This window comes from Camellia sinensis, chromosome 9 (genome assembly GCF_055761805.1).
Source record: "Camellia sinensis isolate YWXY chromosome 9, ASM5576180v1, whole genome shotgun sequence".
In the NCBI taxonomy this organism is placed as follows: Eukaryota; Viridiplantae; Streptophyta; class Magnoliopsida; order Ericales; family Theaceae; genus Camellia; species Camellia sinensis.
This window is the reverse complement of record NC_138969.1, coordinates 42,143,278-42,167,007: the sequence shown is the minus strand read 5'-3', so window position 1 is coordinate 42,167,007 and position 23,730 is coordinate 42,143,278. Positions and strand designations below refer to the sequence as shown.

At 32.7% G+C, this 23,730-nt stretch overlaps 2 protein-coding genes across 2 annotated transcripts; both read left to right on the top strand.

Annotated features, from left to right (window-relative positions):
- Window positions 1–433: 433 nt before the first annotated feature.
- Window positions 434–5,873, top strand: LOC114259628 (peroxidase 5). Its single transcript, XM_028199651.2, has 5 exons — window positions 434–661; window positions 3,317–3,492; window positions 3,615–3,806; window positions 3,898–4,066; window positions 5,236–5,873. The coding sequence occupies exons 1-5, from the start codon at window positions 547–549 to the stop codon at window positions 5,643–5,645; spliced, it is 1,062 nt and encodes a 353-aa protein (XP_028055452.2). The 5' UTR covers window positions 434–546; the 3' UTR covers window positions 5,646–5,873.
- A 14,323-nt stretch (window positions 5,874–20,196) lies between these two features.
- On the top strand, window positions 20,197–22,711 carry LOC114259600 (uncharacterized). The gene is given in 3 exon segments (XM_028199632.2): window positions 20,197–20,833; window positions 21,008–21,256; window positions 22,149–22,711. Coding segments are annotated over 3 exon segments (1,449 nt in total).
- Window positions 22,712–23,730: the final 1,019 nt, after the last annotated feature.

Below are 23,730 nucleotides of genomic sequence, written 5' to 3'. Positions count from 1 at the left end.
ATATAATGAGTTTCATCATTTTAACATAATTAAACTCACTCTCTTTCAATGTGAATATTAATGGATACTTTACCCGATTATTATTAAGAATATTTTGGTAATTATGTCACCTATGAAAATTATTAGGAGATGAGAAAATAATTTAGATTAAGTGGAACATAAGTAGGTGAGGAAAATAATTTGGATGAAGTGAAAATTAAGTTGAGAAAGGATTTAATTAAGGTGTGTTTGGTTTATAGATTTGAGGAAAAGGAAAGAGAAAATGTAGGTGATTTACCTTTTTGTCTTGCCCTTTTCAAATCCCTCAATTTCACATCAATTTACTTTTTCTCTTTTCCTTTTCAAATTCCTCTGAAAATTTATAAACCAAATACAATACAACAATAAATGCTCAACAACAACAACAACAACAACAAGGCCTTGAATTCTCATCCCAACACATTCATTTCAACAACAAACACCAAAACCTGATCAACCCTTCATTCCATTTTCCCAACGTCAACACAGAAAGCTCTTGGATGGAATCGCAACTCATCTCTCTTGCTCATGACTGCAATGACCTCCACCGAATCAAACAAGTGCACGGTTACATTGTCCGCAAGGACCTCGACCAGTCTTGCTTTGATCTCACCAAGCTCATTTCATTCCCATGCTCATCAAGGTTGGTGATTCAATGGTGATTTGAAATGGGCTATCTATGTTATCTGAAATGGTATGCTGGCTTACATTTGTTAGATTCATGCTAAACTTAGTTGTAGCAGCTGTTTATGGAGACAAGACAAGCCTTGTTGAGTTCTAAGTGGGAAGATATAAAATGGCAAAAGACATCTCAATGTTGTGCCCATAATTGCTTTCTTTTGGAGCTGATATTCTCCAATTGTGATCTCTAGGATTGAATGCGTCAGTCTGAATATTCATCAGGTGATCATGCTGTGCAATTCTATTCATCCTAATTCATTTAGGATCAATTGTAATTGTTACATAGTTCAACATTCACCCTGTGTAATTTTAGTAATGAATTGAGTTATTGGTAACAGAAAAAAATTACCAAGAATGTCGTAGTGAAGCATAATCCAAAACTTTGCTAAATTATTTTAAGCATTGATGATTTGGATTAGGTGTGATTTTTATTTTATTATTTGACATCTTTCCCTGTATAAATGCAGTGGAGAAATGGGTAAATGGTAAAGCAGAAAATTACCAAGAATACCGCAATGAAACTGTACTTTACATTTTGAATTTTACTGCCGATAATTTTGGATCTTGAATGTTACTGAATTTTATTTCATTAGTGGCTGTGTCAGGCACAACTGACAAAAAAACAAAGGGGTCCATAGTGCCATAGTTCAAGACTCATTCCTTATAGCATTCCTTGGTTCGAGATGGTAGAGTAATTTCATTATTACTGCTAAAAAATAATTCAGAGTGTTTTATTAAGCTATGAATCACCTTGGTTAAAATTTATGTTGGTGTACCTAAAAACTAATTGTTGGAATCTATTTGGACTGCCTTATTGTCTTTTATGGCCTTCGATTTTAGTACAGATTGTTGATTAATTTATTTAAGTGTTTTTTTTTTTTTTTTTATTTCTCTTGTTCCTGGAAACATATACAGCTTTTCTTTATGTTGAGTGTATGAGAGAACAATCCAGCTAGAAAACACTCACCATCTTTTGTATATGATTCTGGTTGGTTTTCCTTCCTACTCTGTTAGCTTGGTCTTTGACTATGTCCTAATATTCTATTATAAGTTATGAAGCATAGACACAGATGGAGGACGCAAATACAACACGACACAGACACATTGACACATCAAATTTCAAAAAGGTTAGATACAGACGTGGTTTGAGCACACCACAAATAATTATATCTTGATATTAGTTTATCTAGGAATATATTAGATTATATAGTTATAAATATGAATAATATATACAAAATTAAATAATTATTTTGTACTAAGTCTTATATTAATTTTAGACTACTGGACCGTAATAATTACAAGACATAGTAGACATTTGATTTGTCCTCCTTAGTCATCTGTTAAAAGATTTACATATCTTTTTCATTTAATTTTATGCTAAACTTCTATAGTATATTTTTCATTTAATTTTATGTCAAACTTTTATAAGATTATTCTTTGTAGATATAAATTTTTTATGGGTATAAGATATTTTTGTCAAATTCTTTACTTTGAAATCATAAATTAGTAAATGTCTAAGAAGTGTGATAGACATGGCAAGAAGTGATGGAGATGTCGCAAAATGAGTGCTGGATACATGCCCGAAATTAAGATTGTTATTTTTAATTATGGACACGGAAAAAAGAGTATTAGACACGTGTCCAAAAGTGTTGATGTCCGACATAGATATGTCAACTTCTTATAAGTGTCCGTGCTTAGATTATAAGTGCCACTGTGTGAGTCGAAGTATTATTGGCATGCATGAAAGAAATCTTTGTCAGGATTTGTTAATGAAAATTTCTAACTAGGGAAATAGAGTATGAAAGAAGAAAATTGGATAATCTTACTGAATGGCGCAGTTTATCAAAATAGATGTGTAGCTTTCTATACTTGACTGTCCAACGAAAGATCATAGCATATTCATAAAAGGTGCATCTTGTATCATACTTTAACACAGCTGCTGTGATTTGGTCCTCAATGTTTACTTGACCAAGTCAAAGCTGATCAGCACTGGAGGGCAGTCTGTTTGGTTGAGTTTTCAAAACATGTTTTCTGAATTTTTTTGAAAAATCAGAGACTAGTTGGACAAAAACACCAAAAAATATATTTTTGAATTTTCAAAAATTATTTAAACTCCAAAAAAGAGAACCATATGAAAAAAATGAATGTTTTTTAATTTTTTTTACCAAACTAGTTTTAAAAAAATTTCAGAAAATAAATTCTGAAAATGCAACCAAAAAGTGGGTGTGGGGATTCAACATATTGCAACAGATACCATGTACTTGGTTTACATGGTCAGTACTTTAAGTTATCTCACAAAGTCACAACTACTATCAATTTCTTAGACAGATGAAAAAATGGAAATGAGCATTAACTTGTACTAGACTTATATATATATATATATATATTACTTATTTGTTACACAATGCTTTGAAAGCTTGTGGTTGAAGTGTTTCAAGTTCCCAATCATTGAAGAGCCAGGAAAGTGCACCATGTAGCTTATAAATAGATGGACTCGTCCACCATTATTAGAGATGTTGGAAAAGAGGATAGTTTTAAAGGAGTGAGGTTTGAGCATCAAAAATTTCAAGAAAACCATCAATGAAGTGTCTTGGACTTCTCTGTCTTCTTGCTACAGGACTTTCCACGCTCAGTGTTGGTGCTGTGAAGGAAGGTTTAAAGCATAAATACTACCACAGATCATGTCCCCAGGCGGAGGAGATTGTCGCCAATATGATGGAAAACTTCACAAGTGCAGATCAAAGAGTACCTGCGAGGATAATAAGAATGCATTTTCATGATTGCTTTGTGAGGGTGAGTAGAACTTATAGTTTTTACTAGTATCAATGGTGTGTGTGTTGAAACAGAAGTAGTTGAATACAACACATTCTTATTCTCGAGTGTTTTTTTGTTTTGTTTTGTTTTTCTAAACACAGGGATGTGATGGGTCAATCCTACTAAACTCGACACCGGTAAATAAGGCAGAGAAAGATGCTCCTCCTAACAATCCTAGTGTCAAAGGCTTCGAACTGATTGATCAAATCAAAGAGGTTTTGGAAAATAAATGTCCTGGAGTAGTGTCTTGTGCCGACATTCTCACTTTTGCTACTAGGGAGAGTGTTCATCTGGTAAAGTTGCATTAATATGAATTACTACTTAGAAACCATCAAGAATGTTAATTCCATTCTAATTACTCTCTGCTTTTCACTTGTTTATTAGTCTGGCAAGTTTGAGCGCTATCAAGTTCGTGGTGGAAGGAAAGATGGAAAGATCTCTCGAGAATCAGATGCTCTCCTTAACCTCCCACCCCCTTCCGCCAATGTTCAATTGCTTGTACAAATGTTTGCCAGTAAAGGCTTATCGCTCGAAGACTTGGTCACTCTCTCAGGTTGGTCACTGCTCTGTCATTCTTGATTTTTAACATGTTAATAGTATTGATGTCACCAGTTTCGTACCTCCAATCATTGGCCTCGTTTGGTAATGCTTTATATTTCTTGTTTACTGTTTTTGTTTTCATTTTTTTGTTTTTTTAGAAACGAAAACTTATTTCTTATATTGTTTTTGTTATCAAAAAAGTGAAATTGATTGCAAAATTTCCATTTTTTTGGAAACGAAAAAAGCATTTTCACTTTTTTATTTTTTTTTAATTATAAAAAAGTAAGGTAGCGTTTGGTAGAGTTTTAGAATTATGATTTGAGAATAGAGTTGTATTTTGAATTTGTGAGTTTTGGAATTATGATTTGAGTGTGAAAAATTTGTTTGGTTATGAGTTTTGAATTGAGTTTGGAATTTTTGATGTGACAGATAATATTTGATTCAAAAACTTACAACTTATAACTAAACATACAACCCAAAATTCTATTTAAAATTCATGAAAATTTTTAAAAAATTCCGAAAATATTTTTTATTTAAAATATAAAAAAATAATAGGTGCTAATTTCCCTCAAAAAAAATAAAAAAATAAAAATAACACTGTTCCGGTCAACTGACTGAACGTTTGGGAGGACAATTGGGTATGCCAAATTTCAAAATTCAAAATTCCACATGAAACGAGTTTTCAAAAATGAGTGTGAAATTAATTTTTGAAAATTGTATCTAAATACCATACTCAAATATGGGTGTGGAGTCATGATTAGAACTCCACTCCACACCAAACACAAGCTAAGTTTATATTCTCACACAAGCTAAGTTTATATTCTCTTATCTCTTTCCTGCCACCTTCGGCCATCAGCTACCAGCGACCTCCGCTAGTTTGACCGCTGACGAGCTCTGGCTACCAACGGCTCATTTCCTGTGACTTGCAGCCACCCTTTGACCTCCTGCGGCACTTGGCCACCTCCAGCCCCACCGTTAGCCACTTAATCCGTCTACCTTCACTGGCAACTCATCAAATATGTTCGTTTATTTTTGTTTTCAAATATTTTTGCATACCGAACAAGTTTTTGTTTTTGATTTTTATTAAATAAATATAAAAAAGAAGAAAAAAAAGAGAACTTGTTTCCAAAACTTTCAATGTTATCAAACGACACATAAAGGGTTTTATCCTCCCTTGTGTAGGAGGACATTCAATAGGAGTTTCACACTGCTCATCGCTACTTGGGAGGCATGTAAATTTTAGCAAAACTGGGACACATGACCCAACATTGGATTTCCACTTGGCCATGAAGTTAAAAAGTGAATGTGTCGGTGTTCACAAAGCAGAACCAACTGTTGTTGTCATGGACAGATTTACACCAACTAGTTTAGATAACAAATACTACAAGGGACTACTACAAAACAAAGGATTGTTCACGTCTGATCAGACTCTGTTGACAAATACGTTTACTAGAAAGCAAGTGATAGCCAATGCAGTCCAACCATTGGCCTGGAAGAAGAAGTTTGTTGATGCGATGATAAAGATGGGTGAAATAGAGGTTTTAACAGGACAAAAGGGAGAGATAAGAAAGACATGTGACCGTGTGAATTAATGAACCTTTAAAGCTTTGCATAGTTCTGAAGAAGAGGTATTGAGTAATCTTCCTTCTTTATGCTGAATGTGTTTTGTTCTTGAGAAAGTGTTTATTTGTTGTTGGATATCTTCTACATCTAAAGGTGTACACAAGAATTGTATGAACAACAAATCTTGACGAATTCATGAATAATCATGTCTTCTATCTTGTTATGTGACTCTCAATAATATTTGGGTTTTGCTTGCAGTCTTCTTTCTGATCCCTTGACCAAGTATAGACGCTTTTGAGCAAAATGTTGAGATTTTTTATGTTCCAAGCCTTGTTATTGTCATCTCTACTATAAGAAAGGCTAAGGTCTCGTTTGGGAACATGTTAATTTAGTAATTTTTTTGACTATTTGGCTAAAATATGAGCTAAAAAAACTAGTATGTTTGGGATAATTTTTTAGCTTTTTACGAAAAGATGGGCAAAAAGTAGAGAGAAAAGAGAATCTTTGACTTTTTGGTATGAGTTGTTGGCTTTTTAGCTAATTTAATAACTTTTTGGCTAAAAAGGAGGGTTTCCAAACGAGGCCTTAATATCAACTTAAGTGACATGTTGAATAGGCACTAATGATTTAAATAGTGAATAATGTTAGGTTTCATGAAAGAAATATCATGACATGCTTCATGAAGAATTTTCATCCATTGAGTAGTGTATGGTGTTTTATAATATGTGTAATTCAAGAGTGGAAAATTTTCATTAAACTTTTCATGATATTTCTTTCATAAAGCCTAGCATTACTCTTAAATAGCTGTGTATTCTAATTTCCAGAAAAATGCAAAAAACTCATTTGATGAATTGTTTTCAAAAATTGTATTCTAATACATTTTCTGATACCAACCAATGTTTTAGAAAACACCAAACAATTTTTTCGGAATTTTCAAAAACTGTTTTCACACAAATAAAAACGGTATGAAAACGATGGGTGCTTATAAACTTTTCATTATTTTTGGTCCCGAAAACGTGAAAAATGAAAAAAAAAATTAAAAAAACATTGTTGAATGTTTTTTGTCACCTAACATACACAAATATGCAGATTTTGAAGAAATGTGACTGATAAGTTGTCAAAGTTGGGTTTGGAATACATTTATTATTTGGTGAATATAAAATGTTCAAAAACAGAGTAACACAGATTCAATACGACTCTGCTATGAGTTTTAGTGATTAATAGATATGCAAGGATCATATCATCAGCTACATTCATGTATTGTATTGTTGACAAGCATCATAAAACTACAATAATCATGAGATTAATCTAATGAAGTAAAAAAAGAATCAAACATACCATGCATTTCATAGAGAGAACACAAATGTGTCTGGTACGTGAGCTATCTTTTTTCAATCTTCCCCATTTATCTCCTTACATCGCCTTGCCAATTCAGGAGTGCATTGGCTCATATATAACTTTCGGAGTTTGGTTAGGCCTTGAACGCTCACTAGAAGTGATGTTGTTGGAGTATTTACCAAAATAAATAAAGAATTTGTTACTTAAAAGACAACCTAAGAGGGGGAGTGAATTAGATTTTTACAAATAAAAATAATAATATCCTAATAAAATATTATGACTAGCACAATAGATAAATATAGTTAATGGAATAAAAATAATTAAAACAAGTGTTCTAATAACTATGTTAGTTAATAATTTTAGCACAGTGAAAATGTGAAATATAGTAATGACAATTTAAATAAAATAAAGAGATAAGGGAGAGAGACAAATAAATTTATAGTGGTTAGGCTTCAACTCGGTCTACGTCCACTCCTTAAGCTTCACTTGAGATTTTCCACTATACTCTAACTTCACAGGGTGCTAGCAACCTTTTCACAGATGGACCAATCCTCCACAGTTCTAAATTAAGAACACTGAGTGTACTACACTCTTACAAGGTTGAAAAGAAGGTGTTTTTGCTTTCACAGAAAGCTACAAGAATTATCTCTCAAAGATAGATATAAAAATGAAGCTCTGATTTTTCTGTAAACCTTACACAGGAAATATGAGCTTAAAGCTATACGTCTCAGTATATAATTTCTGAAAGAGGATGTAAAAAATTGAAGAACATTTCTCAGAGAATTTTTCAGAGAATAGATGTAAGTGATTATAGATCAAAGAATATTTTTTAGTATTTTTTAGTTTTGTTTTGTAACTTGTTTACATCAAAGGCTTTGGTATATATAATGAAACTTATAGCCGTTTATAGTCGTTGTATTCATTTGAATATCTTCCACTCCATCATTACTAATTTGAATATCTTCCACTTGAACGTTTTGTCCTGCTGCTATGTTGAGCTGTTTGAACTTTTGTTTTTGGCTATTTGAACCTCTGGTTTGGGCTGTTTGAACTTCTGTTTTTGGGCTGTTTGAACTCCTGATTTAAGCAAATATTAAATACATTTTAACAACATTTAAGATAAAAGTTTAGGTGAGAAATAATGTGGTAAAATAAATTTTGATTCTATTTTTCTTTTTCAAATAAATTATCAAAATAAATGTTGATTCTATTTTTTTTTTCAAATAAATCATCAAAATAAATTTTGATTCTAATTTTCTCTTCCAAATAAATTAAAAACATAATTAAATAAATCATCAAAATAAATAAGTCTAACAATCTCCCCTTTTTTAATGATGGTACACAATGATGTTTTGATTTGATTTGGAAGTAAGAAAAGCTCCTCCTCAAATCACGCTCTCTGAATTCATTTTTAAATGCATATGTTAGCATATGTGTAATAAATAAGTTTTAACTAGAGACATGATATGAGACTAAGATATCAAACTATAAATACATAATCATCAGATTAGTTTTCAAATAATACTATAATTTGAAAATAATACCATAATAAATAACATCAGATTAGTTTTCAAATAATACCATAATTTGAAAATAATACCATAATACATAACATCATAAGTTTTCTCCCCTTGTGACATTATCAAAAGGAAATCAAGGGTCAGAATCTGGAGGAGGAAGAGGAGGAGGAGGAGGAGGAGGAAAATGATAGTGATAAATGGCATAAAAAAATAGATAATCAAAACATATATATACATATATATATATAGGATTCGCCCGCATCTCTTTTCTGTTGAAAATCGCGTCGAACACGCGTCATCGCTTTTGCGTCAGTCGACTGACAAAAGCGAGATGGGTCAATCAGCTGCCTCGGCTCTCTCTCCCTCTTGTCGTCTTCTCCTCCGTCTTCTTCTTAATCACTCTCTTCGCATTCTTCTTCCTCATTCGCTTCCATCCCTTTCATCTTCTGCGTGAGAGAGATAGAACAGAGAGACTGAACAGAGCAGAAAGGCTGCTAAAAATGACCCTCCTTTCGATTACATCTCTCTCTCTTACTACATGGCCTTGTCCCGTCTCCTTACTCTCTTTTCGGACCTGAATGATCCTGTAAGCATTGCTGGGCCGAGTGCTCCGGCTCCTACTCTTCCCAACCTTCATATGATGTCGATTGAGCAAATAATGGTAGCTCAATCAGACATTGAAGCCAATCATTTTACACTGACATTCTGTATGGAGACGGTGATTGTAGTCACAAAATTAGTTCACTGACTGCAGAACAGGACCAGTGAACTCCATCAGGTCAACGCCCAACTCTTTCTGCTCCAGCGCATGTATAAGGATACGCGAGCAAAGATAGGCGCACTGAAGGTCGAAAATAAAGAGCTTAAACGGAAGACCACCTCCATGGTCCGATTTGGAGCAACGTCGTTCTTGGCTTTTGATAGTCGGCGGGAAGTACTCGCTCCCGACAAAAGCACGGAGGCAGGGACGTCAAGCGTCGCCCAAGGTGATAAAAGGAAGAAGAGAGCGGTAAAAAAGGCGAGAAAATAAGATTGGCGTATGGCCGTAAAAAAATGAAGGTTTTTTTTTTGTTTTTATGTAAATATGTTTATTTTGATCGGCGTATAACTGTAAAAAAAAATGAAGGGTGCTTTTTGTTTTTTTTTATGTAAATATTTGTATTTTGATTTGTTTTTGTTTTTATGTTTAAGTACTGAAAAATGAAATTAAAAAGTAGAAAAGAATAAGAAAATTAAGTCCAAACAAAAAATAATAATGAGAAAAAAATAAAAATAAAAGAAATTAAACCTAATATCAAAATAAAAAAATAAAATAAATTAAAATAAAATAATACCAGTAGAAATTAAACTTAATGGGATGTTGGTGTTGCTGGAATGGTAATGTAAAACAAATACCATGAGAGTTTAAAAAAAAAATCAATGTATGCAAAGTTAATTTTACCTCAAGATGCAGAACCAAAAAAAAAATTACACAGTTGAGAATAACAAACTGTTAAGGAGAATAAATGTATGGAGGACTTGAGGGCATTCAACTGATATAAATGTTTCCATATCAATGTAGCAATACACGTATATCATTTTAACAAAAATTCAAATTTCACAGTCATAACAAAACTTTTTAAGTAGAAATCGACATTCCAAGCTCGCCACGAATAAAATTGAAGCGATCATCGCTTAGGGGTTTTGTGAAAATATTCGTCAATTGCTTGTCGGTGTTTACAAATTCAAGTACAATATCCCCTTTTTGAACATGATCTCTTAAAAAATAATGTCGAATTTCAATATGTTTTGTCCGTGAGTGCTGAACCGAATTTTGGCTTAAATTGATGGCACTAGTATTATCACATTTAATAGGGATATGATTATAATTCAAATCAAAGTCCTCCAATTGTTGTTTCATCCAAAGTATTTGGGCACAACAACTTTCGGAAGCTATATATTCAATTTCGGCCGTTGATAAAGCAACAAAATTTTAATTTTTGCTAAACCAAGATACTAATGAGTTACCAAGAAAGTGACAAGTGCCACTGGTGTTTTTTCTATCAAGTTTGCATCCGGCAAAGTCGGCATCCGAGTAACTAATTAAATCAAATGCAACATCTCTACGATAAAGCAGTTTCAAATTTTGAGTGCCAACAAGATATCTAAAAATTCTTTTAACAACACTGAGATGTGATTCCTTACGATTTGATTGATATTTAGCACACATACAAACACTAAACATAATATCGGGTCTACTTGCAGTTAAATTAAGAAGTGAGTCGATCATACCTCGATATTTTGTTTGATCAATAGACTTATCTTTTTCATCATTGTCTAGCTTAATGGATGTGCTTATAGGTGTTCCAACTATTATTGAGTCATGCATACCAAACTTTTTGAGTAGTTCTTTTGTGTACTTAGCTTGGTTGATAAAAATTTCTTCCTTATATTATTTGATTTGAAGTCCAACGAAATAATTTAGCTCCCCCATCATGCTCATCTCAAACTCACCTTGCATACACTTAGCAAATTCCTTACACAAGGTTTCATTAGTAGCACCAAATATAATATCATCCACATATATTTGCACAATAAGTAAATCATCATTTTTAGTTTTAACAAAAAGTGTTATGCCAATCGTTCCTCTAGAAAAATTATTTTCAATCAAAAATTTACTCAATCATTTATACCATGCACGAGGTGCTTGTTTCAAACCATATAAAACTTTTGATAGTTTAAAAACATGATTTGGAAAATCATGATCTTCAAAACCTGGGGGGTTGTTTAACATAAACTTCCTCATTTATAAAACCATTTAGAAAGGCACTTTTTACATCTATTTGATAAAGTTTGAAATCTCTAAAACATGCAAATGCAAGTAACAGACGAATCGCTTCTAATCTAGCAACCGGAGCAAAGGTTTCATCGAAATCAATACATTCTTCTTGATTGTATCCTTGTGCAACAAGTCTAGCCTTGTTTTTTACAATTGTGCCAGATTCATCAAGCTTATTTCGAAAGATCCATTTGGTACCGATAATGGTATGATCTTTAGGTTTTGGCACAAGTTTCCACACTTTGTTTCTCTCAAATTGGTTAAGCTCTTCATGCATAACTATCATCCAACGTTCATCGAATTCGGTTTCTTGAAAGTTTTTAGGCTTAATCTGTGAGAGAAAAGCCAGGTTACTACAAATGTTTCTAAGTGAAGAGCGAATTTCGATACCTTTTGTAGGGTTACCTAGGATTAAATCCTTAGGGTGATTATGAACAAACTTTCATTCTCTTGGCAAATCATCATTGTTTCCTCCTTTTTCTTGAGGTAGGAGAATAGGTTGTTCAATCTCTTTGTTCAACTTACATGGTTGGTTATCTTCTTTGTAAATACTTGAATCTTCCACATTTGGTTCCAAATCTATATTATCACTAACAATTTACTTTTGAGCAGAGATGTTAGTTTCATCAAATGTCATATGCAATGTTTTAAAAACTGGACCGGTGAATGAACCGGAAAAATGATCGGGTGGACGGGTCACCGGTTCAACCGTCGGGTTGAACCGGAATCGAACCGTGACGTTATAAATATATTAAAATTATATTTAAATAAAAATATAAGTAATAAAATTATAAATTAAAAATTTTAATAATCTTAAATATTTCTCTTAATACTTTTTTTATTAAAAAATATAAAAATATTATTAATTTTCATTTTGGAAGAAGAAATCAAATATTTAATATTCCTTCCATATGATTTTAATTCAAACACTTTGATTGAAAGAAGAGCAAAATTTTTGGAGGGATATCAAATTTTAAGTTTCCCTCCAGTGAATTTGATTGAATCCCACATAGATTTCTTGAGTTTTTTTGGTAGAATTTTTTTCTTATAAATAGATGGAAGCTTTCACAATAATTTCAAGCTCTCAGTGGGATTCCTCACAAGAGGAGACCCTTAAAAGAGAGTTTCCAATTAAATTTTTATTATATATATGTATATATATATAAAATAAGAAAGAAAGAAAAGAAAGAAAGAAAATAAAAAAACAAGAAAAAAAAAAAGGCCGGACCGGTTCGATCAACCCGTGACCGGGTCGACCGGTTCACCGGTTTAGCCGGTGGGTTCACCGGTTTTCAAAAAATAGCTCGGTTTTTTCAATTGGCCGGTTTAAGAGGGTTGACCGGACCAGAACCCCATCCGGTCACTGGCCGGTCCGGTCCGGTTTTTAAAACCATGGTCATATGTATAGATTCTTCCACAACAAGAGTTCTTTTATTAAAAACACGATAAGCTTTGCTAGTTAAGGAATAGTAAAGAAAAATTGCTTCATCAAATTTTGAATCAAATTTACCTAAGTTATCATTACCATTATTATGCACAAAACATTTACAACCAAAAACATGCAAGTGACTAATGTTGGGCTTTCTATCATGCCAAAGTTCATAAGGAGTCTTTTTGAGAATAAGTCTAATTAATGCATGATTTAAAATATAGCATGCAGTGTGAACGGCTTCAACCCAAAAATATTTAGAAAGATTATTTTTGCAAAATATTGTTCTACTCATCTCTTCTAAAGTTCTATTCTTCCTTTCTACTATACCATTTTGTTAAGGGGTTCTAGGTGCTAAAACATTATGTCAAATACCATGCTCATCACAAAACAATTCAAATTTCTCATTTTCAAGTTCTCTACCATGGTCGGTTCGAATATTAGTAATAAAAAAGCCTTTTTTATTTTGAATTCTACAATAGAGTTTTGTGAAAGAAGAAAAAGGTTTCATCTTTGTGTGCTAAAAACATAACCCATGTAAATCTTGAATAATCATCAACAATAATAAGACAATAATGTTTGTCACCTAGACTAAATGCCCTTGAGGGACCAAATAAATCCATATGCAATAGTTGTAAAGGTCTAGTTGTGAAAATATGAGATTTTGATTTAAATGATGTTTTAGTTTGTTTTCCTTGTTGACAAGCACTACAAAGATGATCTTTTTCAAATTTAATTTTTGGAAGTCCAATGACCAATTCCTTTATCAAAAGTTTAGTAATTAAATCCATATGAGTATGACCAAGTCTTCTATGTCATAACCAACTATTTTCATTATTAACATATAAACATTTAACATCACTAGCATAGAGATCATTAAGATGAAAAACATAAACATTATCATGGCGATTACCAACGAATAAAGCTTTATGATCATTTGTGCTTTCAATTGTGCAATGTGATTTATCAAAAATAACTTGATTATCTTTATCACATAATTGACTAATACTAAGTAGATTATGCTTAAGTCCATCAACAAGTAAAACATTTTGAATAGAAGGGTTAGGAGAAATACCGATGCTACTAATACTGACGATTTTTCCTTTCTTGTTGTCTCCAAAAGTAACAAAGCCTTCATCTTTGGATGACAGTGTAGTAAAGAAGGATTTATCTCCGGTCATGTGTCTGGAACATTCACTATCAAGATACCACTTCCCTTCTTTAGCTTTGGACTTAAAGCAAACCTCATCTTGAGTAGAGTCTTCATCTTCAAGAGTCATGAGACATAAGTTGGCTACTTCATTTTCAGTTTCATCACTTGAGCTTTCATCTTTACTTTCTTCCCAAGCTGCTACCATGGCCTTTTTGTTTCTTTTGTAGTCTTTTCCATGATCCTTCAATTTTGGACAATCCATCTTCATATGTCCAAGATTTTTGCACTCATAACAAATAATAGGCTCTTTCTTGTTATCTTTGTTGTACTCTTTCTTGAAAGGTCTTCTTCCTCTATAATTGTTTTTTTTTTTTGAAGTGCTTTTTGAGATTTCTACTAAACATGGCATAGCTTTCATCCTCACTGGAGTTTTCATGTTCTTCTTCATTTGATGAGACTTTGAATGCAATTTCACTTTTCTTTTTGTTTTTAACATCCTCATATCCTTTCATGGTGATCTCATGAGTCATAAGGGAACCCATACGCTCATCCAATCCAAGTGTGGAGAGATTTTTGGCTTCTATAATGGCCGTGACCTTTACTTCCCAATTCTTTGATGAACACCTAAGAATTTTTCTTACCAACTCACTGTTAGTATAAGTTTTGCCAAGAGATTTCAAAGAGTTTACAATTTCAATAAATCTAGTAAACATACTTGAAATAGATTCATTAGAGTTCATTTTAAACAATTCATAACTATGAACAAGCATATCAATACGAGATTCATTCACTTGGTTTGTACCTTCGTATGTTACCTCAAGTTTGTTCCAAATTTCTTTTGCCGAATCACAACTTGAAATTCTATTATACTCTTTAGAGTTTAATTCACAAACAAAGGTGAGTTTGGCTTTAGCATTGGCTTGCAATAATTTATTATTCATCTCATCACATTTATCTTCAGTTTTAGGTACACTAATATTGTCTACTAATTTGGTAGGAATTTTTGGACCTTTGGTGACAATAATCCGCATGGCATAATCAATGGCTTGTAGGTATAGGGTCATCTTATCTTTCCAATGACTATAGTTGTTTCTGTCAAACAATGGTGGCCTATTGGTGGCTTGTCCTTCAGCTAAGGTTGCCATGGATCGAAACTCTCAGATTGTTAAATCTAAAACAAAAGCCGAGACTCTGATACCAATTGTTACCCAAAAGACAATCTAAGAGGGGGGTGAATTAAGTTTTTACAAATAAAAATAATAATACCTTAATAAAAGATTATGACTAGCACAATAGATAAATATAGTTAATAAAATAAAAATAATTAAAATAAGTGTTCTAACAACTATGTCAGTTAATGATTTTAGCACAGTGAAAATGTGAAATATAGCTATGACAATTTAAATAAAATAAAGAGATCAGGGAGAGAGAGGCAAACAAATTTATAATGGTTCGGCTTTAACTCGGCCTTCGTCCACTCCTCAAGATTCACTTAAGATTTTTCACTATACTCTAGCTTCACAAGGTGCTAGCAACCTTTTCACAGATGGACCAATCCTCCACAGATTTTACACAGACTTTCTAAGTCAAGAACACTGAGTGTACTACACTCTTACAAGGTTGAAAAGAAGATGTTTTTGCTTTCACCTAAAACTATAAGAATTATCTCTCAAAGATAAATATAAAAATGAAACTCTGATTTTTTTGTAAACCTCACACAAGAAATATGAGCTTAAAGGTATACGTCTCAGTATATAATTTCTGAAAGTGGATGTAAAAAATTGAAGAACACTTTTTAGAGAATTTTTCAGAGAATAGATGTGAGTGATTATAGATCAAAGAATATTTATTTATTTATTTTTTTTTTGTAACTTGTTTACATTAGAGGCTTTGGTATATATAATAAAACTTACAGCCATTGTATTCATTTGAATTTATAGCTATTTATAACCGTTATATTCATTTGAATTTATAGCCGTTTATAACCGTTGTATTCATTTGAATATCTTCTACTCCATCATTACTAATTTGAATATCTTCCACTCTATCATTACTAATTTGAATATCTTCCACTCTATCATTACTAATTTGAATATCTTCCACTTGAACCATTTGGCCTGCTGCTGTACTGGGCTGTTTGAACCTTTGTTTTTGGCTGTTTGAATCTCTGGTTTGGGCTGTTTGTACCTCTGTTTTTGGGCTGTTTAAACTCCTGATTTAAGTAAATATTAAATACATTCTAACAACATTTAGGATAAAAGTTTAGGTGAGAAATAATGTGGTAAAATAAATTTTGATTCTATTTTTCTCTTTCAAATAAATTAAAACATAATTAAATAAATCATCAAAATAAATGTTGATTCTATTTTTCTTTTTCAAATAAATCATTAAAATAAATTTTGATTCTATTTTTTTCTTTTAAATAAATCATCAAAATAAATTTTGATTTTATTTTTCTCTTCCAAATAAATTTAAAACATAATCAAATAAATCATCAAAATAAATAAGTCTAACAGAATTGTATAGTCAAAATAAATATGGGTAAGAATCATCATCATGAAAAGACACCAGCATTACATGGTTTGGCAAATCTACTTACATCTACGGATATTACCCCTTGTCCACTATATTAAATATGTATTACATATCATAACTCCAGATATATGAAAATACAATAAATCTGACTGAAACGCAATAATCTCGCTCTTTTTAAGGAGATTCAAGTCCTTCTTGGTTGGTAAAACTACAACACCCCAATACAACAGAATATTACGTATTAACCTGTCTCTTTTAGAATACAACATTCCGACTTTTAGTCGTGTTAACTCAATCAACCCTGTACAAGTAGGTAAATCTAAAGTTGCACCATAAAAACACATTTATAGGCTGTCTAATTATTTATGTATAAGATAACTTATATTCTCCATGTACACTTCCTCGGATATACACATCTATCAAAACAAGAAGAGTCTCATATTTAATATAATAATAAATCAATTGTAACTCATAACCTTTCATATGACACACTCAAACCCTCTCAGTTTATCATATTGCATTATTATATAATCTTTAACTACACTTTATGACATGATGTATGTATACACATGAATGCACCACAAAATGTATATTTAATTTTAATATTAAAATAACATGAGTGCATATATGGACCAACATATGTAATCTTCGGGCAATCACAAATGTATAGTGATTTGAGAGATCTGAGGTTCCCCAATCAGTCAGGCAATGAAGTAGGCTCTGAACAACTATAGAAAAATAGCAATTACAGTGAATGAACATGTTGTAAAGCGTTAGACAAAGTAACCAACTTTGTTTGGACACCTTATAGACAGAAGTCAAAGGGACTTGAAGTGTTTAACACCCTCTGGCAAGGTCACTAGCTCTGGGCAATCATTAATCATCAATTTCTTTAAGGCATTGAGATATTGTAAACCTTCAGACATGAACTTGTTGCAGTGACTAATATGTAGGTAGTGGAGAGATTCAAGTCATTGTAGCCCTTGCTCTGGCAAAGACTCGAGGCCAAGATAGTCACAGATGTACAATGACTTTAATGCAACAAGGCTTGCAAGATCATTAGGAAACACTTTTGATTTTTGTAAAACTTTCAATACTCAATGATTTGAGAAGAGTTAGGTTTCTTAGCACCTCTTTTGGAAAACAAATGGCCTCCTTATTGTCAACAACTTTAAAGAAAGTGAGACTAATGAGATTTGAGATTGAATTCAGTATCACGTTGGTGCACCTGTCCCAAACCTCTAACTTTCTCAATAAGGAAAGGCACGGAAAGCTCAAGTTAAGACAATTGCCAATGTTCATCTTCCGAAGACTAGGGAGTAACTCTCTTCTCTTATTCCTTGACAAACCTTTTAAATTTGGCAAATTATAAATGAAGAGTATTTCCAAATATGGGAATTCTTTTATTGGGCCTCTATAAGGATGGCAATTTGAACCAGACCCGATGGGGACCCGGCCCCCCTGACCCCGATTAGAATGGTTTTTCCCTGAAAAATGCTTCTGACAGGCCGGGGATGGTATTCGAAAATGAATCCCCGATAAATTTTGAACCGGGAATGGTGATACATTCCCCAGCCCCGTCCCCATTTTCCCGATGTGAAATTACTATTATACCCATATATATATAAACCAAACCCTAAAATACAGTTACACAACTCACACTCACACACCACCTCTCATATCTCTCTAAAAGCCTCTCATCACCACCAATCTCCATCCCTTCGCTGTCCTCCTCTCTCTTTGTCCTCATCTCCTTCCTCCCATCACCTCTGATCTCTTTCTTCCCCCGCTGTCTTCGACGAGAGAGAGTTGTGGTTAGGGTTTCCGATCTCGGCGAAAGTGAACTCAGATCTGTAATGATCGAGGCCAAGATAGGGTTGACGGTGTCTTGGGCATGGTATGCAAGACACTGAAGAACACTATTCCCAAGGCGATTGTTTATTGTCAGGTTTAGGAGGCCAAACAGTCATTGCTCAACCACTTCTACACACAAATTGGCAAGAAAGAGGTACCGTCTCTATCTGTGTTTGACTTAGTGTGTGTAAAGAGTTTTCTATGTAGTTTCTTCAATCTTTGAGGCACACATCTAGTTATACAAGATGCATTACGTTTAGTTGAATAAGTTATAGTATCAAAATTATTATATGGGATTTAATTTTAAAAAACACAACCAAACATGATAATTGTTTTTGGATGCAAACCCTTTTTTCCATGAAATACTATTGATGTTGTTTGATAACATTGTCATGTTTTTCCATGTTCAGGCAAAACAGTTTGCACAATTGTTAGATAAAGATCCAACATTGATGGAGAGGAGGCAAGAATGAGCAAAAAGGCAAGAATGTGCAAGAGATGAGATTGATTCTGTATCATGGGTTTGATGAGATTGACAAAATATTTGGAGATGCTTTGTATCACGATATTAACTAATTCGAGAATTTTGTTGATTGTTGAATTAAAAAAAAAAATCAGGGATTTTTCGAGATTGAGGAAACCTGATCCCCGTTAAGGGACAGGAGAGGGGGGTAATTGGTTCCCCGCCGGGGATCGGGGGCAAGGACAGGGAGTTTTTTACATTCGGGGATTGAGGACTGGAAGTGTAATCCCCGGCCCCACCCTGGCCCGTTGTTATTCCTAGGCCTACCTCCACCACTGCCAAAGAAACGGTTAAATTCACATTCCACAATGGTTATGTGAACATAATCATAAAGTAATGAACAACAATATGCAAATTCACATTGATTTTAGAATACAAAAAAGGGATAACATATCAGTGTACCCGATTAGGGCACAAGCAAAATAACTAATGTTGGCTATACTATTCCATCAATCCATATTTTCAACATTTTTCAAAAATGAAAAGAATGTGAAGTTCACATCTATCGATAATGGACATACTATTTTGTACATAAACCATGGGATTTGTATCGAAAATAACAACAATATGAATGTTCACAGTCAGGGCTAGGCCTTAGGCCAAAAAATTTTGGCCCAAAAATAGGGCCCTCAAATTTAGTAAAATGTTATAGGCTCAATTTTATTTTATTTTATTTTATTTTTAGGATCAATTTAAAGGGCCCAAAAATATTTTATTGGGCCCATGTATGGTTTAGCCGATATTTATTTATAAGTGTGGTTTAGCCCATATTTATTAAAATGAATGGATATATATATAAAAAGTGTTTGGGCCCAACCTAAGAAGAACAATACATACAATATACATTGCTTAGTGCTTTCAACTCAGTGCTTTCAATCTCTTTCTCTCTCTCTCTCTCACGAACATGAAGTGATGAAGAAGGAAGCATGTACCAAGCAAGCATAAAACAGGGCAGGCAGACGCAGAAAGCACAGCACTAAGTGACCCACTCTCTCTCTCTCTCTCACACACACACACACACACACACTCCTCCGGTGACTCACTCTCTCTTACACACACACACACACACTCTCTCTCTCTCTCTCTCTCTCTCTCTCTCACTATCAGATTTTATTAAATAAAGTTGCCCTAATTTTTTTCTACATTATTTCTTTATCAGTTAGTGGAATAATAAATTTGCCTAATTTTTTTTACCTTCTTTATCTATTAGATTTTATTGGAATAAATAATTTTGCCCTAATTTTTTTACCTAGGTCTTTATTAGTTTTAATTAAATAATTTTTTCCTAATTTTTTTGTCCTAATTTTGTTTCATTAAATTGTTTTTTTATTATTTATAATTTCTTTGCTATCAGATATGAGATAATCAGTGGATTGTGATTTGTGGATTGAAGTATTTGTAATTATAGTCATGTTTCCTAGGAAGTATAGTTCTGGAAATGAAAAGAGAAAGAAGAAGATGAAAGTAGTACAATTAATTCAATCTCAATCGGGAGCACTTGATAAATATTTTGGTATCAAGAAACAAGTAGATATTTCGGGTTCAAATAACAATGATGATGGAGATTTGGTAATTGAAGAACCTACTCATTATGTGAATAATAATGAGGATGATGATTTGGTGATTGAAGAACCTAGTGAACATATGAATAAGCATGAGAATGAAGATTTGGAGAATGTAGAATCTAGTGAAAGTGAAGATGTCGATGTTGAATGTGGACCTCTAAACATTTATGACCCTAGTAATTGGGACAAGATTGATCAAAATTTAAGAGATTTATTAATTGAGAGAGGTCCTATAAGAGGTAATGGTGTGAATTTTCCCCTAGATAACAAAGATAGGCATTTTTCTTCTATATTTTACATGCGACAGTTACAAAATGGAGAGAAGCAGGATAAGAAGTGGCTAGTATATTCAGATGCTTCAGACAAAGTGTTTTGCTTTTGTTGTAAGTTGTTTAAGCAAGATGGGAACAATATTCATTTGGCTACTGATAGATTGAAAGATTGGAAGAATATGGGGAACAAGCTTAGAAATCATGAAACTAGTAATGAGCACTTTTATTTGCATGAGCAAATGGATTGAATTGGAAAGTAGATTGAAGTAGAATGAAACAATTGATATAAGTGTTCAAGAACAAATCAACAAAGAGAGAGAACACTAGAGACAAGTGTTACTAAGGATAATTGCTATTGTGATCACTCTTGCTAAAATAATTTAGCTTTTTGTGGAGACAACGAGAAGATTTATCAAGAAAGAAATGGAATTGTTTTAAGCTTAATTGAAATGTTTGCCAAATTTGATCCAGTAATGCAGGAGCACATTCAACGTATTCAAGTGAGTGAAATTCATTACCATTATCTTGGTCACAAAATCCAAAATGAATTGATACAGATGTTAGCGAGTGAGATCAAGAGTACGATTGTGGCAAGAATCAAAGAAGCGAAATATTTTTCAATTATTCTTGATTGTACTCTAGATGTTAGTCATGAAAAACAAATGCCTTTTGTGATAAGATGTGTAGATGTTTCAACTAGTCCGGTAAAGGTAGAAGAATTCTTTTTAGAATTTTTGAAGGTGGATGATACATCAGGGTTGGGACTTTTTAATGTACTTAAAGAGGCATTGCACACACTCTAACTTGATATTGGTGATATAAGAGGGTAAGGATATGATAATGGCTCTAATATGAAAGGGAGACACAAAAGTGTACAAAAAAGAGTACTTGAAATAAATCCAAGAGCATTCTACATGCCATATGGGTGTCATAGTCTTAATCTTGCCCTTTGTGATATGGCTACCTCTTGTTCCAAAGCTATCTATTTTTTTAGAGCGGTACAATGCATATATATGTTGTCTTCATCTTCTACAAAGAGGTGGAAAAGACAATGTGGAAGGTCTCACACTTGAGCCATTATCACAAACTCGTTGGGAAAGGCGCATTGAAAGCGTTAAAGCTATACGGTACCAAGCTCCACAAATAAGAGATGCTTTAATTCAGTTGGAAAAAGAATCTGATGAGCCCAACACAAAGTGTGAAGCTCAATCCTTAATTACATCTAAAATTGAGAATTTTGAGTTTTTGCTTAGCATGATTATTTGGCACAATCTGTTGTTTGCTGTCAACTTTGTTAGCAAGACATTTCAAGCTAAAGACATGCATATTAATGTTGCTATACATCAATTAAAATGACTCATTACATTTCTTGAAAAGTATAGAGAAAATGGATTTTTGGAGGCCATGATTGAAGCTAAAGAAGTTACAATTAAAATGGAGATTATACATTTATTTCGTGAAAGACATGTCATTCATAGAAAGAAACAGTTTGATGAGAATGTTAGTGAAGAGGTTGCATAATCAGCTGAAGAATCCTTTAGAGTTAATTACTTCATATATATTATACATCAAGCCCTTTCTTCACTTAAGAATAGATTTGAACAATTTCAAATATATGAAGAAACTTTTGGATTTTTGTTTGATTTGAAGAAGTTAAATTCTACCAATGATGAGTGATTGAAGACTTATTGTGCTAATCTTTAAGACTTTTTGAAACATGATGGACTTACGGATGTTGATGAGAGAGATTTATTTTATGAGTTGAAAGTCTTCAGAGAAGTTTTACCAAAAGAAATCAATAGGCCAATTGAGGTGATGAATTATTTGAAATTGATGGATGGTTGTTTTCCAAATACTTGGATTGTGTATAGAATATTGTTGACTGTTCCAGTTACCGTTGCCTTTGGAGAAAGAAGTTTTTCAAAGTTAAAATTGATCAAATCCTACCTTCGATCAATAATGTCACAAGAAAGATTGAATGGATTAGCTATATTGTCTATTGAAAAGGATTTGGTAGATAAATTAGATTATACAAACTTAATTAGTGACTTTGCAGCTAAAAATGCAAGAAGAGTAGTATTTAAGTGATCGTTGGGTCAATTGTAAACTGGATATTGCTAAACTATAAAGTAACAAAATCAGTTTTTAATGTTTTTGAGTCATTGTACTGATTTCTTCCTATCTTAATATATGAAATTAAATTTTAGTTTATAATTTTAATGATTATATGTGCAAGTAAACTTAAATAAAAAATTTGTTGATACTTATCATTTTATGCATAAATTTTTTTATTAAAAAAATATATATTAGAGGGGCCCCATTCTCATAGTTCGCCTTAGGTCTCACAAATCTCAGGGCCGGCCCTGTTCATAGTGGTGCATATTTTCATCATGGACTAATCATATGATAATGTCTTGTTTTGTATATTATATTGCCTATGTGAATATTCACACTGTTGTGTTTCTCATGTGAATTGTGAACATTATGACTATCATATGACAATAGTCTTGTTTTGACTATGAGACTGTTCACATTGTTATATCTCACAAATCCAAACCCTTTTTCCAATAGTGAAAAAGCTTTTAACAACAAACATGTCCTTCTTCGGCATCATCATCAGAATCACTGTAAGTCTCATTTTCATTGTCGGCTTTGTTCGTTCTGAGAATGCTTAATCCAAGCATCACTCTTAACTACGGGTGTGCACGGTGTGTTTCGGGGGGTTTGAAAGTAAAATTATAAACCAAATGGTGGATTAGCAGATTGACAAATAACCAAATAGTGGTTTCTATGGTTTGGGATGGATTGGCGGATTAAAGAATATTTTTAACCAAATATCAAGTATTTGCATAATATATAACACTAATTTGCATAATATTTTTTGTCTATATAACATAAACTAATTTTAGATAATATTTTTCATATATATAACTACTAATTTGTAATAAATTTCACATTTTAAATCTTTCTCATACTCATTTTTATTTTTATATTTTATTAGAGGTTAAAAAACATAAATGTATTAATCATAGCGGAGTGGAGCAGTTTCGAAGGTGAATTATAAATTTTAAAGTTTAATCTGCGGTTAGCAGATAAAATAGTACGGA

Bases quoted from the DNA above. Each gene is read 5' to 3' on its own strand.
- LOC114259628 (XM_028199651.2), top strand. From the start codon at position 547: ATGACTGCAATGACCTCCACCGAATCAAACAAGTGCACGGTTACATTG. The intron at 662-3,316 runs GTTGGTGATTCA...TTCTTGCTACAG, and splicing joins TCATTCCCATGCTCATCAAG to GACTTTCCACGCTCAGTGTT. The intron at 3,807-3,897 runs GTAAAGTTGCAT...CTTGTTTATTAG, and splicing joins CTAGGGAGAGTGTTCATCTG to TCTGGCAAGTTTGAGCGCTA.